Here is a 17,244-nt window from a genome sequence, read left to right on the forward strand (position 1 = left end):
GTTCTCCCACTTAGAAAATCATGTAGGGGTCTGAAATTTTCATCGTAGGTGCATGTCCACTGTGAGAGAGAGAATCTAAAAAAAGAAAAAAAATCCAGAAATCGCAAGTCTTCCTGTCCCATGTGCAGAAAAACACCCCCAAAGCATGATGCTACCACCCCCATGATTCACAGGGATGGTGTTTTTAGGATGGAACTCATCATTCTTCTTCCTCCAAACACGGTTAGTGGAATTATGACCAAAAAATTCAATTTTGGTGTCATCTGACAAAAAAATTTCTCCCATGACTACTCTGTATCATCCAAATGGTAATTGGCAAACTTAAGACGGGCCTTGACGTGTGGTGTGATTTCAAACCACGACGTCTTCGTGTATTACCAACAGTCACCTTGGAAACGGTGTTCCCAGCTCTTTTCAGGTCATTGACCAAGTCTTGTCGTGTAGTCCTGGGCTGATTCCTCACCTTTCTAAGCATCATTGAGACCCCACGAGGTGATATCTTGCAGGGGGGCTCCACTCTGACTGAGATTGACCGTCATATTTAGCTACCATTTTCTAATAATTGCTCCAACAGTGGATCTTTTTTCACCGAGCTGATTGGCAATTTCTCCGTAGCCCTTTCCAGCCATGTGGAGTCGTACAATTTTGTCTCTGGTGTCTGTGGACAGCTCTTTGGTCTTGGCCATTTTACAAGTTAGTCTTATTTATTGTATGGGGTGGACAGGTGTCTTTATGCAGCTCACGACCTCACACAGGTGCATCTAATTCAGGATAATACATGGAGTGGAGGTGGACTTTTAAAGGCGGACTAACAGGTCTTTGAGGGTCAGACTTCTAGCTGATAGACAGGTGTTCAAATACTTATTTGCAGCTGTATCACACAAATAAATTGCTAAAAAAATCATAGATTGTGATTTCTGGATTTTTCTTTTTAGATTATCGCTAGCAAGGTGTTCAAATACTTATTTTTGTCACTGTTGGTGTTATTTTTTGTTATATAACAGAAAAATATGAAAAATGACAATGTGTGTTGTCTGGGCTTCCTGTTTATCACTGTCTAGTTTAGTCAATGAAGTGTTCTCAACAATCATTCTTATTTCTTTTTTTTCTGTTTAGTTCAATCAGGAAACAGCTAGCATCTACTCAAAATGAAACTCCATTCTTCTTTGTCTCCTTTTCATCGACTCATTTTGACAACATGGTTCCTCCAGTATTCCGACTGAGACACCGCATTTGGATAAAATTTTACCTTTTATAATTAGATAACAAACTTGTCCTTTTTTAAAAATTAATGTGTTTTTGATACAAGATATTTCTATTTATATTTATGTTTGAAATTTCCTCACTAGAAATGTTTGTAGACAACGTGTGTACAAGGTGAATTTGAGAAAAAATGCTTTCGATTATGTAATAGATGAAACTAATTGGTCTTTCATTAGTAAGTGAGATGTCTAATTTTCTTTTGTGTTCATGATTGCGCTTTAAACAATCAAAAATATGTTTAATCGTTAGGGGCAATAAACAAAGCCACCCTTGATGATTGGCTTTGAAGGTGCAAACATTTTTCTCAACCGTTTAGTTTTCTTAAAAAGGTTCAATGCAGGTGTTTAATTTATTGAGATAAATATGGATTTTTGCCTTTTTGTCCTTACCTAGGTGATGTTGGCTGCTTCCTATTGGTCATTGCTGGCACCAGCGATTGACATGGCGGAGGATTCTGGGAAGTATGGCTCATTTGCTTTTCTGCCTGTGGCCCTTGGCTTCACATTCGGAGCTGCTTTTGTTTACTTTGCTGACGTGGCCTTGCCCTTCTTGGTAAGAATCTCATCTCATAACTGATGCATGCACTCAGTCTGGGGCAGAATAAAACAACATAATGAATGAAAAGCCTACACATCTGCAGCACATGTAAAACAAAACCAACACCTACTATCACCTTTTGTCAGTGTTCCAATTTATGATTTTCATAAAAATGTTTTTTTTATGGCAATGTTTTTCCAGATTTTTACCGTTGTTACAGTTGTTAACTTACTGACTGTACACACCTTGATAGTTTTCAGAATCTCGGGCCTGTGAATTACAGATGTTGTCACAGCAGGCATGATATCAAGCTGCACACATAGAAAATCACCTGTTGAGGTTTCCATTATTAATAGATAAAATGTGACCCTGTGTTGTATACAAGCGTCCTTGCTTGCTATCTGCTTGGATATCATCCAGCTCTTCTGCAGTTTTGCTCTCAGCCAGAAAAACCTTCCAAAAGCTCTCCATCCACTTGTGGTACAAATGGCATGAATGCAAAAGAGGCACCAAATTTTGACAGTGGGAAAAATCTTTGACAATCTTTTCTTTTTGACGGGGTGCATACTCGTTACTAGCTTTGATATCTATTAAAAGCACAATATAATTTTGCTTTAACAATTAAACAAATACATGAGATTAGCAAGTGGAAATATTGTCAAGTCTGAAGCCCAATTAAACAGCTGCAAATTATAAATGTGCAACGCCACATAAAAATGCTTATAGCCTACAGCTTATTGCTAAATATAAAAAATATACAATATAGCACAGCCACGGATAGTGAATGGCTGAAGAACATAATATATACTGAATAATAATAGCTGAAGAACATATGTACATCATTATTTTCTCATTTTTCAATGATCACAGAAACACCAAGCTTATTTTTATCATTATAAATATCTATTTAAAAGACAATTTTAGTCATTTAAATACATTTTTTTTTTTATTTAAAAAACAAAGGGAATTCTTTCACACAGCAGTGTGTTGAGGCTTTGGTGCAGATTAGAGATGTTTATATAATAAATGTGCAACAAAATACATTTGGCCACGGTATTATTCATTGATTTATTCATTTATTTATGGAGTTTTAAATAGAGTACTTCTTTGGACACCTTTGTAGCATAAAACGTTTCACTGCCATTTCAACAAGTTTTTTTAAAAAATCTTCATTGCAGTATAAAATCATGCATTTTGTAATGCCACATTAATCTACAAGAAGTGGAGGGATATTTGACATCTTTAGTGCTTGTGTGTGTGTTTTGATCAGATTCCACCATTTTTGCCATTGTAGGACAGCTCATGAAATGCTTCCATTTTTGCCATTTATGTTATGTCTAATCTATCTATCTATCCTCTCCTGTAATGTGTGTTCTATTTCTGTCCTGACCAGTCTATGTCTGTGCACTTATAATTTTTTGGGAAAAAAAACATGTTTTGATCGTTGTTTACCTGTGTCTTTGTGAAGGTGCTTGAGTGAAAATCTGGCCTCCTGGCTTTGTTGTACTCTAAAACAGAAACAACAGCGTGTTTCTACATCTGGCTGGTTTTAGAGTAAAGATAAACAAGTAGCTTGGCTGAGATGTCATTTTATTAGTTAGCAGAGACGGAGAAAGACCTGGAGCCAAGAAAAACAAAATAGAAAAAGTATTACAGCACAAAATAGTTAAACTATTTGCAGCCGCGAGATGACAAGAGTTGGAGACAAATGTTCAGGGCTGCCGTGTCTCGCATATGATGAGTCAAAGTAAGCCCCAATAACTGTATGGGGCAAAGTCAGTGGTGGCATTATGGGCTTTTTCGAAAAGAACATACAGATAAATTGTGTGTGAGAGAAAGAGAGAGAAAGAGACTTGATCCAAAACATTTAATGAAAACCATTTCCCAAGTTTTATGCAAAAAAAAAGGAAAAATCTACTAAATATTTTAATCAGAGGACACACGTTAGACTAGGTCTCGACAAAACATGCGAAATGTGAAGAAGTGACAGTGGTCCAAGTAGCAGAGAACAGCTGTTGCCTTGAGCTTCTGTGGTCACACGAGGACAGAAGCAATGACACAAATTGCATATGAAGGAGCAGCAGACACATCACTGTCATAGACTTATAAAAGATGACGCACACGTTTACACGAAGCACACACAAACTGTTTACCATTGACAGTGGCAGGTAGAGGACAATGCTATCCCATATTCAAAGTTCAGAATCATCCTTAACATTGTGCAACTGTCTTGAGTATGCGTGCTTGCTTGTTATTCAAATGCTTTCAAGACTCACTTGTCGAAGTACCAGAGACTATTAATTGACTAAATTGGAATCCCTGTATTATTTTCAAGACTTTGATCAATGATTCTGGTGACTTTCATGGATTAAGCCAACTAAGATATGAACATATTTTTTTGTATTGTTTTCTAAAAAAAAAAGCTTTAAAAATCTTGGAAGTCCAATGCAGCACCAATTTTTTGTATTATTATTTTTTAAAATAATCTTTGATGTGCTTTAGGCACTTTTACTTTTTTTTACAATTTGGGTTGTGAATGCCCAGGATGCCCCTTTTTAAGATTTTATAGTTTGTCCAAAATACCAAATTAGAGAGACACTCCAAACCACAAATGGTATAACCCATTTGGGATGCAAAACGACAGTTCTTGAGATGCATTGCAGACAGACTTGTCCCCATCAACTGCAGTTAGTGAAAACGTATTCATTAGAATTCCATTCAGTTGTGAAAAATTTGAATAAATAAAAGCGTGTTGGAGTCACCTCAAAGCCCATTGGTTAGGATATCCACATTTTTATCCTCATCACAGTGCTGTCTCTGTAAATCCCATTGAGATGCAGGCAGACATCTAAATCATGATTGTTAGCCATGTGCCTACATACAGTCCAAATCACATTAGTCTGCTTCAACTAATACTACAGAAACAATTAACACTTCCATAATATTATTGGCTTTCATAACCTATTGAGCTTCCTTTGGAAGGAATAACTTCAAACCAACATTTCCTATTGGTGCAGATCAGATTTTTGCACAGTGGTCAGGAGGAATTTTAAGACACACTGTATGTCTTTACAAAACAGTTAAATTTCATAAATATTTCCTCTGACATGCCACAAGATCATAATTGGGGTTCATGTCAGGACTTTAACTGGGCCACTCCGGAAGGCTTATTTTCTTCTGTTGAAGACATTCTATTCTTGATTTACTTTTGTGGTCTGTGCTGCTGTCGTGTTTAGCTTTATTTGACCGACAGATAGTCTTAAATTCTCGTACAAAATGGCTCAATAAGCTTGGAAGACATTTTTCCATCAATTATTCAAATCCCTTCAAAACACTCTAGGATCCTGCTGCTCTCGCCACCATACTTAAGAGTTTGGATGTGGTTTTGATGGTGGTGGGTCTGCTCAATGTTATTTTCTTTACACTGGATTGTGCATCCACTCCAGCTCAACTTTGGTTTGATCTGTCCACAAAATAGATAGACAGTAGCACTCTAGAGCATCCGATAGCTCTTCCAATGACAACCGCTCTTTCATGTTTTTCCTTATAGTTGATTTAACAACAGAGATGCTAGAATTAAGAGATGTTTTTCCTTAACAGAGGCTGTAGATTCTTCTTCAGCTCATGGAGCATCCTGCAGTGTGCTCCTGCAGTTCTATTTGTACGATGGCCACTTCGAAGTAGAGCAGCAAAAGTGCGGAAATTTCTTTATTTATAGATCTGGTTTATAGACCAATGAAAATTGTGGCTTTTAAATTACTGATGTCTAACTTTTATGGAGATATGGCATACATTTTATAATTGAAAGATCTCATGGCCGACCAACAAACAAAAATATCACAAAAAGTATATATTTACTTTCTGTACTTGCTGCAGTCTAAGAGCATTTATTTGTTCTGGCTGTCACTATTCCTCCCTGGCATAATTAGATGAACAAAGATACATTATTTCTTGTCAATAAATGTATTTGTTTTTCCTGAGCAATTAGAAATGTTATAATTTCCTGCAGCACACCTGATGAGTGCACACCTCAGACTAAAGTGCCCACACCTGTTGAGAATCACTGTTTTAAAAACACGTTTTCTAAACACCTGTCAATCAGCTAGAAGTCTGACCCTCAAAGACCTGTTAGTCCGCCTTTAAAAGTCCACCTCCACTCCATGTATTATCCTGAATTAGATGCATTAGATTGTAAAATGGCCAAGACCAAAGAGCTGTCCACAGACACCAGAGACAAAATTGTACGACTCCACATGGCTGGAAAGGGCTACGGAGAAATTGTCAAGCAGCTTGGTGAAAAAAGATCCACTGTTGGAGCAATTATTAGAAAATGGTAGCTAAACATGACGGTCAATCTCAGTCGGAGTGGAGCCCCCCTGTAAGATATCACCTCGTGGGGTCTCAATGATGCTTAGAAAGGTGAGGAATCAGCCCAGGACTACATGACAAGACTTGGTCAATGACCTGAAAAGAGCTGGGGCCACCGTTTCCAAGGTGACTGTTGGTAATAAACAAAGATGTCACGGTTTAAAATAATGCATGGCACGGAAGGTTCCCCTGCTTAAACCACCACACGTCAAGGCCCGTCTTCAGTTTGCAAATGACCATTTGGATGATACAGAGGAGTCATGGGAGAAAGTTTTGTGGTCAGATGAGACCAAAATGGAACTTTTTGGTCATAATTCCCCTAACCGTGTTTGGAGGAAGACGAATGAAGAGTTCCATCCCAAGAACACCTTCCCTACTGTGAAGCATTGGGGTGGGAGCATCATGCCTTGGGGATGTTTTTCTGCACATGGGACAGGATGACTGCACTGTATTAAGGAGAGGATGACCTTGGCAATGTATTGTGAGAATTTTGGGAACAATCTCTTTCCCTCAGTCAGAGCATTGAAGAAGGGTTGTGGCTAGGTCTTTCAACATGACAATGACCCGAAGCACACAGCCAGGAAAACCAAGGAGTGGTACAGTAAGAAACATATCAAGGTTCTGGTGTGGCCTAGCCAGTCTCCAGACATAAACCGAAAATAAAATCTTTGGAGGGAACTGAAACTCCGTGTTTCTCAGCGACAGCCCAGAAAACTATCTGATCTAGAAAAGATCTGCGTGGAGGAATACGTGAAAATCCTTCCTGTAGTGTGTGCAAACCTGGTGAACAACTACAGGAAAGGTTTGGCCTCTGTAACTGCAAACAAAGGCTACTGTACCAAATATTAATATTGGTTTTCTCAGGTGTTCAAATACTTATTTGCAGCTGTATCACAAATAAACCGTTAAAAAAAAAGAATCACACATTGTGATTTCTGGATTTTTCTTTTTAGATTATCTCTCTCACAGTGGACATGCAACTCAGAGGAAACTTTCAGACCCTTTCTTCACTCTGTGTGTGTGTGTGTGTGTGTGTGTGTGTGTGTGTGTGTATATATATATATATATATATATATATATATGTGTGTAAGATATTGTTTTACATTAGTTGTTGATTTCATTTGATACATTTATGACAGTTAAAGTACACAGATGCTGATTTATAAGATCTGCCATCTCATTCTGAAACTAAATTAGATTTCGGACTCGAACATACAAGATGGCAGCACAGAACGTCCCAGGGAGTAATAAAAAGATTGTCGGCTGTAATTTCTTAAAAGCCAATATTGACCTATAATACAGAAGAGGAGGTCAACGTATGTTGAAATACAATAAGATTGATCTTGTCATTGATTCAGTCAATGATTGCTCTACTAGAAATGTGGGTTGACTAGAGCGCCAAATGTTTTATGTGCTATTTTTACACTACTACATCTTTTACCTAGATAGAGTGTGAACTATTAATGTAAAGTTTTGCCCCATTGGTACCAAGGGTCTGTCGCATTAGATTCTGACCATCCTCACCTGGTCAGTCACAGAAGCCTGAAGAATAAGAGGAGAGCATGGCATGACCTGTTCATAATAAACTTCATAAATCTTATAGGGAAGTGTCATATTGTTACATACCCTCAACTTTCACCCTTGGTAACCATGACAAAATAGTCAATTTGCTCACTCCAGTATAAGACATCTCCAGTCACAGCAAACACAAAAGATGCCATGTGTTTGCTGTGCTCTGCTCATTGGTCATTCTGTCCAGTTGGCCAAATGGCTCTTGTATGCTACAGGACAGAGGCCACAGGATCAGTTGATATATTGTGCACCATGACATCAGCCTCCATTTGTTGGTAAAAGCCCTTGTAAGGTGAAATACAAAAGATAGTGACACAATAAGATACACTGAGTGGATTACATTTGAACTGTCAGTGAATACATTATGTAGTACTAACAGTCTATCTTCACTCATATCTGAAGAACACAACTGAGATTTTGGCAAAATTAACAACGAAGGATGGACATTTTAGATTTAAAAAAAAATCTGTATTCTTCTGTATCTGTATTCATAACAAGGAGAAGGAAGAGGTTATGGTAATTACAGGTGTCTTGGCAATTATCACCAACCAATCAATCCATCATGCTCGCTGTCCTTTTCACCCCCACTTATTAACTCCTAACCCTTTTTCTGTTATCTTATCAAACAATCTTCTCACAATCTATCTTTTTCTTTTCCCAGTGCTCTTTTCATTCAACTTTGCTGTTTGTTGAGGAACCAGTAAAAGTGGCTACCAGCAGCTGTCCAAACACTGATGGCACCATTTGTATTTGTGTTAAAGACCCCCTATGTTCCCAGTTGATTTCATGCTTGCTATTATCGCAGCTCAACATTTCCCTTACAGTCACCATGGAACCAGGTAAAGAAAGAGGAGAAGTAAGAGAGGAACAATGAGCAAAGAATATGAAAATGAATTAAATGGGAAGAGCGCTGCAGCCTGTGATGTAACAAGGTGAAAGCAGTGACTAGAGTTTTTAAGAATTCATCACCAAGAGCAGAAATTCAAAGATGCTTTACTGCTGAGGCTAAATTGAATACCTCTACCAACTATGGCTATAGTAGAACCTCAAGTCAAACACATTATGATTGAAATGCAAAACAAAATTTTCTATTCACTGAGATTCATCTAGAGTCGACAGTTGCCTCGTAAAACCAAGCACCGTTCGGTGTGCTCTTCATGGAACAATACGCCCTTATGGACTGCAGTTCTTCAGTTTGGCAGATAAAAGACATGCCCTGTGGAGGTTATATCCAATCACTGTTATGCACCCACCCACTCACTGTGGTAGCTATCCGGGTTCAAGATACAGCTCACAAAAGTGGGGAAAAAAATATCCATCCATTTTCTGTTTATGTCATGGGTCCGCAGGAGCCTATCCCAGCTGATTATGTACAAGAGGCATGAAACGTAATGCATGTCCACTAACTCGAACAGAGGAATTGAGGACAAACATTTGAAGAAGCACCTAACGTCCCACGTATGATGAACATGAGAAAAGAGCCCGTGGGGTGGGTGCATTTATTGCTTAAGTTTTGTAGTCCTTTTATGTAGTTGATGGTGTGTGGGTTTGTCATATAACTCTCAACCCACATTATGTACTGATGTGTTTGACAGGGAAGCATTTCAGCAACATTATAATTCCCCACTTCTGACTATTAAAGTGTAACATTTGGATTAAGTGTGGGTTGATTGTTCATGCCTGCAGTGGAGTGCAGGCATGACCAATCAAACCCAGGTATTTTTGTGTATTTTGTTACACGTATTTGTACTACTCTATTGTCACTTGTATCCAAATAGTTGAGAAACAAATTCGATCGATCTGATTGGCTTCATGTGATTGGCCAATATTTTGCTTTCTATCCAAATCTTCTTTTCGGCTCAATTCCCCGATCCAATCAATGACATCACTGATTGACTCTACAAATTAAAATTTAATTTGTAATCCACTGAACAATTAAATACAGCAAATTTGGAGGGACTTTGGTAAGTGTGGTTCGTTAACATCTAATCCTCAACAGATACAAATTCTATATACTCAAGACATTGCCTGTTATGTATATACGCTGCTGGGAAATGCATGTGCAGAAGAAGGACATTCAATGTGAAAACAGCAGAAAAATTACATAAACAGATTAAGGTACATGTCAAAGACAGAACAAGACAACATGAGTAATATGCCGAAAACAATGCAGATCCACAGAAAGACAGTAGGGGCTTTGCTTTGTGGGTTTGCTTTGGGGCTTTGTGAAATAGTTACATTTTTGTAGTCAGTTAAGACATGAATAATAAAACCGCATATTCCAGGCTGCTATGCTGCTTTGAAACCTGAGTCGTGTTCACAGATTAGATTTGAAATTTAGCACCGAATCTTCTGAGCAGAAACACTCACCCAGACAGAATAGGAGAACTAAACCTGAGAGGACTTTTGTCCTTCACTGTACGCGGGCTGAAGTAATTTCCAATGTATGGTGTTGGTCATGAATCACAATTTTTCTTGGATTCTCCTAACAAAGCCTTTTAGTGGAATGTTTGGCGGCCAGAAACAATGCTCAGACCGTCACAGTTAAGCAGAATTTACAACTGTGGAATGACAATTAGAAAGCAAGATAAAGACAATGCACAATTATAAACTTCATGGGTTTCTCTCTGTGTGTACAGGAATGACAGTGATCGATGTTATAAACTTTATTTGTTCCCCATCCTGATTCTTTTTTTCTCAGTACTTTATTATAGTATTATACTTTATTTTGCATCCTGTACCATCTGCTTAACCTCTTTCCCTCGTGTGTATAATATCGGTGTTATTATTTGAGGTGGTGTTGTGTCTTCCACCCCATTAGAGCCACCTTGGAAGCAATATTGAATGAACATTGCTAGAAACCTGCCCATGACACAAATGTCTTCTTCTCGTGCACACGTAACAGCGTTGAACAAAACTGACCTGCTTTCATTCTTTTGATTCTTTGCTTCCACGACTGCTGCCAGAGAGACCCCTTCCATCTATTAGGGGTCCTTTTCTTGTTCTGACAATACATTTTCCAGTTGATTTTATACCTTCTTCAAAAGAGCTGAAAACCTAACCCAACATGAAAACTAACCTTGTAATGACACAGTGGTCCATTATGTTCACAAATAGCAAAGAGGAGGGTTGGCAGTGCAGTACTTGCAGTATGGTATGGTTGCATTTTATTGTCAGTCTTCAATAAACACTATAATGCCAAAAGATGTCCCTCACCTGCCTTGACCCAGATATGAATTTAAATGACATCTTATTATTTATCCATGGGGTCTAATCTTAAACTCTCCTGGAAAGGCTTTCCAAAATTTGTGAGTTTACACGCTGATGTTGGACGAAAAGGCCTGTGTCTCTGTTTCTGCTGTAATTTATTCAAAACTGTTCTCGAGGGTTGAGGTCGGAATTGTGCAGGCCATACAAGTTTATCTACATTGAATTCTCCCAAACATGTCTTTATGAACCTTGATTTGTGTACTAATGCCTGTTGGAACTCAAAGAGGCCATCTCCAACCTATTTCTCCAAAGTAGGAAATATCCAAAACATTAGCCTCTGAGCTCAAGTGAAAGGAACTCTCAATACTGTAGCATACCGTACCAACAGATTTTGGACAGTCAAACTGTTTGGTGGTAACTCTGTACACTAGTGCAAAAAGTGAGGTTTATGAAGACAGAGGATAAAATTTGGTATGAATGAACTTACCGTATCTGGCCTGCGTGTAGTCCTGCCCTCAACCTGATAGAACACCTTTGGGTTGATTTTGTGTGCACAGTGATGCAGGCCTTCTCACCCTACATCACTGTTTGACCTCCCAAATAAGCTCCTGGAAGAAGGGGTGAAAATTCCCACAAGAACACCCCTACTGCTTGCTGAAAGTCTTTCCACAAGAGTTAAAGTTGATAGAGCTGCAAATGGTAGAGGTTTTTGGGAATATTGTTCATGCAGAACATGCAGAGGGCTGAAATTACCTTTCTTTGCGTTTACTGACACAAAAGAAAAAAAAAAAGTAAAACATAGACCAAATATATGAATGTATTACGAAACACACAAACACATAACCTGTGTTGCCACACTTGCCTAGAAAAACTAAGTTACTTTACTGATTACTTGATTTCAAAATGAACTCAATTAGAAAAAAGTTACTTTTTAGATACGTTCAAGAGATGGAAAGTGGCAATAATATCACTTGTCCACAGTACAAAAAAAGCATTAACTTATCTGGTACCTATTACTTGGTAATGTCTGACACAAATTACAGAATGATATCATCAACTACTTCTTTTCCTTTCGGCTTGTCCCATTAGGGTTTGCCACAGCGTGTTATCTTAGATAAACGCATATTTGTTTGTCACAGTTTTTATGCCGGATGCCCTTCTTGGCGCAACTCTGCTGCATTTAGCTGGGGAGAGACACTTAGAGCACCTGGTATTCCCAGGTGGTCTCCCATCCAAGTACTAACCAGGCCCAAACCCGCTTAGCTTCCAAGATCTGACGAGATTGGGCATTCTCTGGGTAGCGTGGCCGTAGAATGATATCAACATCAGAATCAAATCATCTTCATTTGCCAAATATGTCAAAAACACACAAGGAATTTGTCTCTGGTATTTGGAGCCACTCTAGTATGACAACAATCGACAGATTTGAGACATAAAGACTTTGAGAAGAATGGTTTGTGATCTTGTAATGCTGATACAATTTATTTATTTATTGATTGGCAATTGTGCTAAAAGAGTCCTCGAGCATTTAGAGCAGATTGAATGACTAACAGAGCAATGACTATTGTACAAAGGGCGCGGGGACTTCAAGAACTGTATCCAGTTTAAAGGTCAAGTGTCATCCCTATAAACATTCTAAAATACATATTGTAATGAAAAATACATATAACATTCACTTCAATGTCTATACGAAAAAATGAACATGAGCAGAGAGCGTGTCATCCATGCGCAAAGTTGCAGAAGTGTCATTTTACGACATCCAAGTTACGACACATTTAGCACGCCTGCCATACGTACGCGGATCTTTTGTTACGTGACGAGAAACAATTTTTTTTCCGTAGCTGTATACACACCTACCTGTCATTTGGAACCCACGAAGCTCTCGTCCTCTGCACCCGTTCAATCCATTTTCACGACGAAGCATGTGTATTTGTAAAGTATGAAGAATGAATCCATCCTCCCGGGGTTTCCAACAATATCCAGCAATGCAACCAGCCGGCATTTTGGCTAACACGAAAGAACAACATGCTACCTTCCCGCAGGTAAAACTAATAGGAACAAATGAGTCCACTTGAGGGTGGTCCTGCCGTGTATGTCACTTCCTGCTTCTTCTCGAAAACAAATCCCTCAAGAGGATTTTCATGGCGGGAGTTACAAAAAGCTGTCTGTATACGTCAAAATCATGTTTTGTGGTGAAAAAAACGCATGGGTCCATGTCAGCTGCCGTTTTTTCATTAATAACAAACTAAAAAGCATGAATTTCATGAAAGTGACCCTTTGAAGTGACCCGTAGCGCGATAATTTGGGACAATGTCGATTGTGTCGCTGTTACAGATACACTTCAGTCGACTGTGAAAGCGGTGCAAATTCTACTTAGCCACATGAGTGGCCAGTATTGCTCAACAACTGATGCAAATAGTGCAATATGGCAAGACAACTACAGTGATTGTCCAAGTAATGTATAATTGGCCTGACAGAAATGTGACAATGAACTCAAGACAAAAATTGGCAGCTTGTCGCAACGGAATTGTAGGTTCACTGTTTAAGAATTTAAGGGCAAGAGGGAAGAAGCTGTTGGAATCTCTGCTTGTTTTAGTTTGCGTTGTTTGGTAGCCTGACAGACCTTAAATGTAAATCCATGTATATACTGTATGTTGAGTGTGCTGTTATATTTTGCTTTGAGGAGATTCTTTTTCTATTTTCACTTTATTGGTGTCACAGTTGCAGCAGCAGCTGGAGCAGCAAATTAATACAATCAGTGCTTGGAACTTCCTGTACCACAGCATGATTGCTTCGATTGAAAGAAGCAGCTTAGTCACAGTGCTTAACTAGCAGAGCAGAGCTTCAGTTTTATATTTGCGACACATCATTTTGGCTGCGCATTTTGGATCTCTACCAGGCTGTTCCAAATTCACTGTGCCAAGTTGTAATTTCTAGATATTAGGTGTACTGTTATATTTTATATTAGGTGTATTATCATCACATTTTATAATCAATGGCAAACATATATGGATATGCAAACATCGAATGGGATATCATCCCTCTATCAATCATCACAATAACTGAAGATGAGAAAACCTCTTAAACCAACAAAAGTAAAAAATTAAAACATTGCATTCTAAAGTGTTATATTTGAAGTCCAACACCCGAATACTTATTGGATTGTTTAATTAGTTTAATAGTGAGGATAAGTGTTACAGAAAATGGATGGATGGATATGTGCACTGCAAACACACATCTGATTAATGCTACAGTAGATAAGTACTCAAATTTTCAAGAAACAAATGAAATTATCTGGCAGGTCATTAAGTGAATTTTACCTACTTAGATTTGTTGAGATATGAAAAAATATCTAGATCTACATAAAGCTTAAAAGAAGCTTGACACACTTAATCTAAGCATCAAATCAAGGAAATTAATTCTTAAAATATGCTTAAAACACCTATTCTAAGCAACAAAACAAGTCAGTTGAATCTTTAAAGCAGCTTATGACATTTTTAGATTAAATGGCCTTTATGTTGTTTACAATAACCTGAAAACACTTATTGTAAGCAACAAATGAAGGCAAAAATCTAGTACATCTTTTTTTTTTCCAAATTAGTGAATCAAATCCTGAAATCCTACCATCCTTTTCAAACATTTTTACACACAAAAAAAAAACAATCATACTAAAACCATCGCCTTTAAATATTTAAGTAATAGAATTTAAAATTTTTCTTTTCACTTGGCTGATAACCCATCGATTTATCCAAGGTCAGGTCGCGGTGGCAGTAGCTTTAGCATGCATGCCCAGACTTCCATTTCCCCAGCCACTACATCCAGCTCTTCCGGGGGGATCCTGAGGCGTTACTATGCCAGCCGAGAGACGTAGTAGAGCCCAGTGCATTCTGGGTTGTTTCTGGGGTTACTTTTCGGTGCGACGTGCCCTCAACACCTTACAAGAGAGGTGCCTGGGAGGCATCCGAATCAGATTTCCAAGCTACAGTACCTGATCTGTGTCCTCTCAATTCAATGTGAAGGAGCAGCAGCTCAACTCTGGCCCCCTCCCAGACGATGAGCTTCTCACCCTTTTTGTAAGGGACAGTCCGGACACCCTGCGGACGAGACTCATTTCGGCAGTTTGTATCTTGAATCTTGTTCTTTCGTTCACGACGCACAACTCGTGACCATAGTTGAGGGCACACCTCCGTTTTTCAACTGAGGACCAGGGTCTCATATTTGGAGGTGCGGATTTTTATCCCAGCCGATTCACACTTTGCTATGAACTGCTCCAGCAAGAGTTAGAAATCACTTGATAAAGCCAACAGCCAAATTATCTGCAAAAAGCAAAGATGCAAGCCATCATTACCAGTTCTGCTTGCTACCACATATAAAACAAAGACGCCAGTCCTCAGTCTGATCAACTTGGGCCAACGCTCCCTTGTGACTGCATACTAAGTCCTCAGTGTTGCAGGTGTCCTCTCTTATAAGTGTTTCTGAAGAGATCTACCTCACCACATCTGTTGATCTTCTGAAAAACACTATTGAATTGCCTCTAGTCAAAAATTGTCATCCTCGGTAATAATTTGTTTTTGCATTTAGTTGCTGCTAGAAATGTTACTTCTTAAAGGTGCTGTATAAGGCAAGTGCTATTTATTTAATCAGCAAAAGAGAATAATTAGAACTTTTTTCATAACTTTTTAGTGCATCGTGACTAAGTGCACTGCAACCTCCTAATTGTGACCATTTTATTTTCCTCCGCTTTTGTTGGATTCTGTCTTGAATGCAAAACAACATAATGACGGCCGACTCGTAAATTGCTCAGCCAGGTGCGTGGACCAGTTTCGACAAATAAAATAAATGACTTCAGGAGCAAAGGCATTTGAAATGAGGCCAAGTGAATGTCAAGTCGTTTTGGGGGCGAGAGAGTGTCGTTTGAGGTTGACGCCAGTCACTGCATTAGTAATGGCTCTTTCCCTCACGATCATGGGATTACTTTTCTCTTGAAATGCATTTGTGCATTTAAGAGTAAAATCACAGGAACCTCTCAATTTATTTATTTTTTTTGCTTACTTTGTCTCCAGTAGCTGAAACTCTTCATGAATTCACATAATTGCAATACATTGCAATCACGAGTCAGAAATTTTAAAAAAATAATCTATTATTCCATTAAGGCCAACCTGACAAACCAGATGGTTTTTTTCATTTAAACAGCGTGAGCAAAACGAATTACACTTTAAACTACAATACTGGGAGCTGTTTAGAAGACACGATGTGCGTTAACATCCCGACATGCCATATGATTCCTTCACAAATCTATTTGGTAAAGAGGCGAAATGAAACTGAGTGGAAAAGGGCAGGCACTTTCAAAACTTGTGCATGTCATTGATGGCAATTATAGGTTTGTGTCATACAAATTGCATCTTGCGTTGATTCAACGCAGCCAAACTAGATTACTGTGGTGAGTGGTTCTGTGCGTGCCCAGCAGATAGACTTAATTTGCGTATACGTTCAAAATCAATTCTCCAGTCACTCTTCTTCAACATGCAAATTTATAAAACAATGTAATGATATTACTCCTAAAAGTTGCAGGCTTGCATTCTTTGGTTAAAAATACTTCAGCAATTTTCCATTTTTGAGTGCACTGGTATGTAAAATAAGATGCTACGAACAGTTTGGGAGCATGAAGGACAATATACGCCTGCAGGGTATGACACACATCAAAACATCATGGTTATGTAATTGTCTGCAACAGTAGCACGAACGTGTCACTTTTGTTTGTCGTTGTGTCCCTGTTTCCTACACCAGAAGCAGCACACAAACCTGTCATGGCAACTCATTTTTTCCAGAATTAATGTCATCCATCTGTTTTCTAAGCCACTTATCCTCACAAGGGTTGCAGGAGTACCGGAACCTATCCCAGCTATCTGCTGTCTCACTGACTGAAGTCAAACCTGACTAAACTTTTCCTGTTTCAGGTCATTCAGGGTCACCAAAATTATAATTTTTTTTAAATGCCACAATAAGGAGAGAGATAATTTCCCTAGAGAATTTTGTCTTATTTTCTTCAAGGTCATAACTTTACATACATTTCCTTAGTATTTCCTTTGAACTCCATGAGTTGGATCAAATGTTTTGGGTAACCTCCCACAAGCTTCTAACAGTACTGGGTGCTGTGATCCTGGTCCTTTCCTCCTGACAGAACTGGTGTACCTGAGTCAGGTTTGTCGGTTGCCTCGCTCGCACACACCTTTTCAAATCTGCCCACAAATTTTTCAGTAGGATTCAGATCAGGGCTTTGTGACAGACAGAGTA

The 17,244-nt window shown here is 38.6% G+C and overlaps 1 protein-coding gene and 1 pseudogene across 6 annotated transcripts in view; one reads left to right on the forward strand and one right to left on the reverse strand.

The window, feature by feature from the left end:
- slc39a11 (solute carrier family 39, member 11) overlaps positions 1-17,244 on the forward strand; it is a 67,240-nt gene that overhangs the window by 12,038 nt on the left and 37,958 nt on the right. For all 6 annotated transcript variants that reach the window (XM_061810797.1, XM_061810796.1, XM_061810801.1 and 3 more), the window contains exon 4: positions 1,657-1,815. In XM_061810797.1, the coding sequence (XP_061666781.1) occupies positions 1,657-1,815 (159 nt within the window). The remainder of the gene's footprint in view (positions 1-1,656; positions 1,816-17,244) is intronic.
- LOC133496109 (5S ribosomal RNA) lies at positions 12,146-12,264 on the reverse strand (annotated as a pseudogene).

This window comes from Syngnathoides biaculeatus, chromosome 22, assembly GCF_019802595.1.
Source record: "Syngnathoides biaculeatus isolate LvHL_M chromosome 22, ASM1980259v1, whole genome shotgun sequence".
In the NCBI taxonomy this organism is placed as follows: Eukaryota; Metazoa; Chordata; class Actinopteri; order Syngnathiformes; family Syngnathidae; genus Syngnathoides; species Syngnathoides biaculeatus.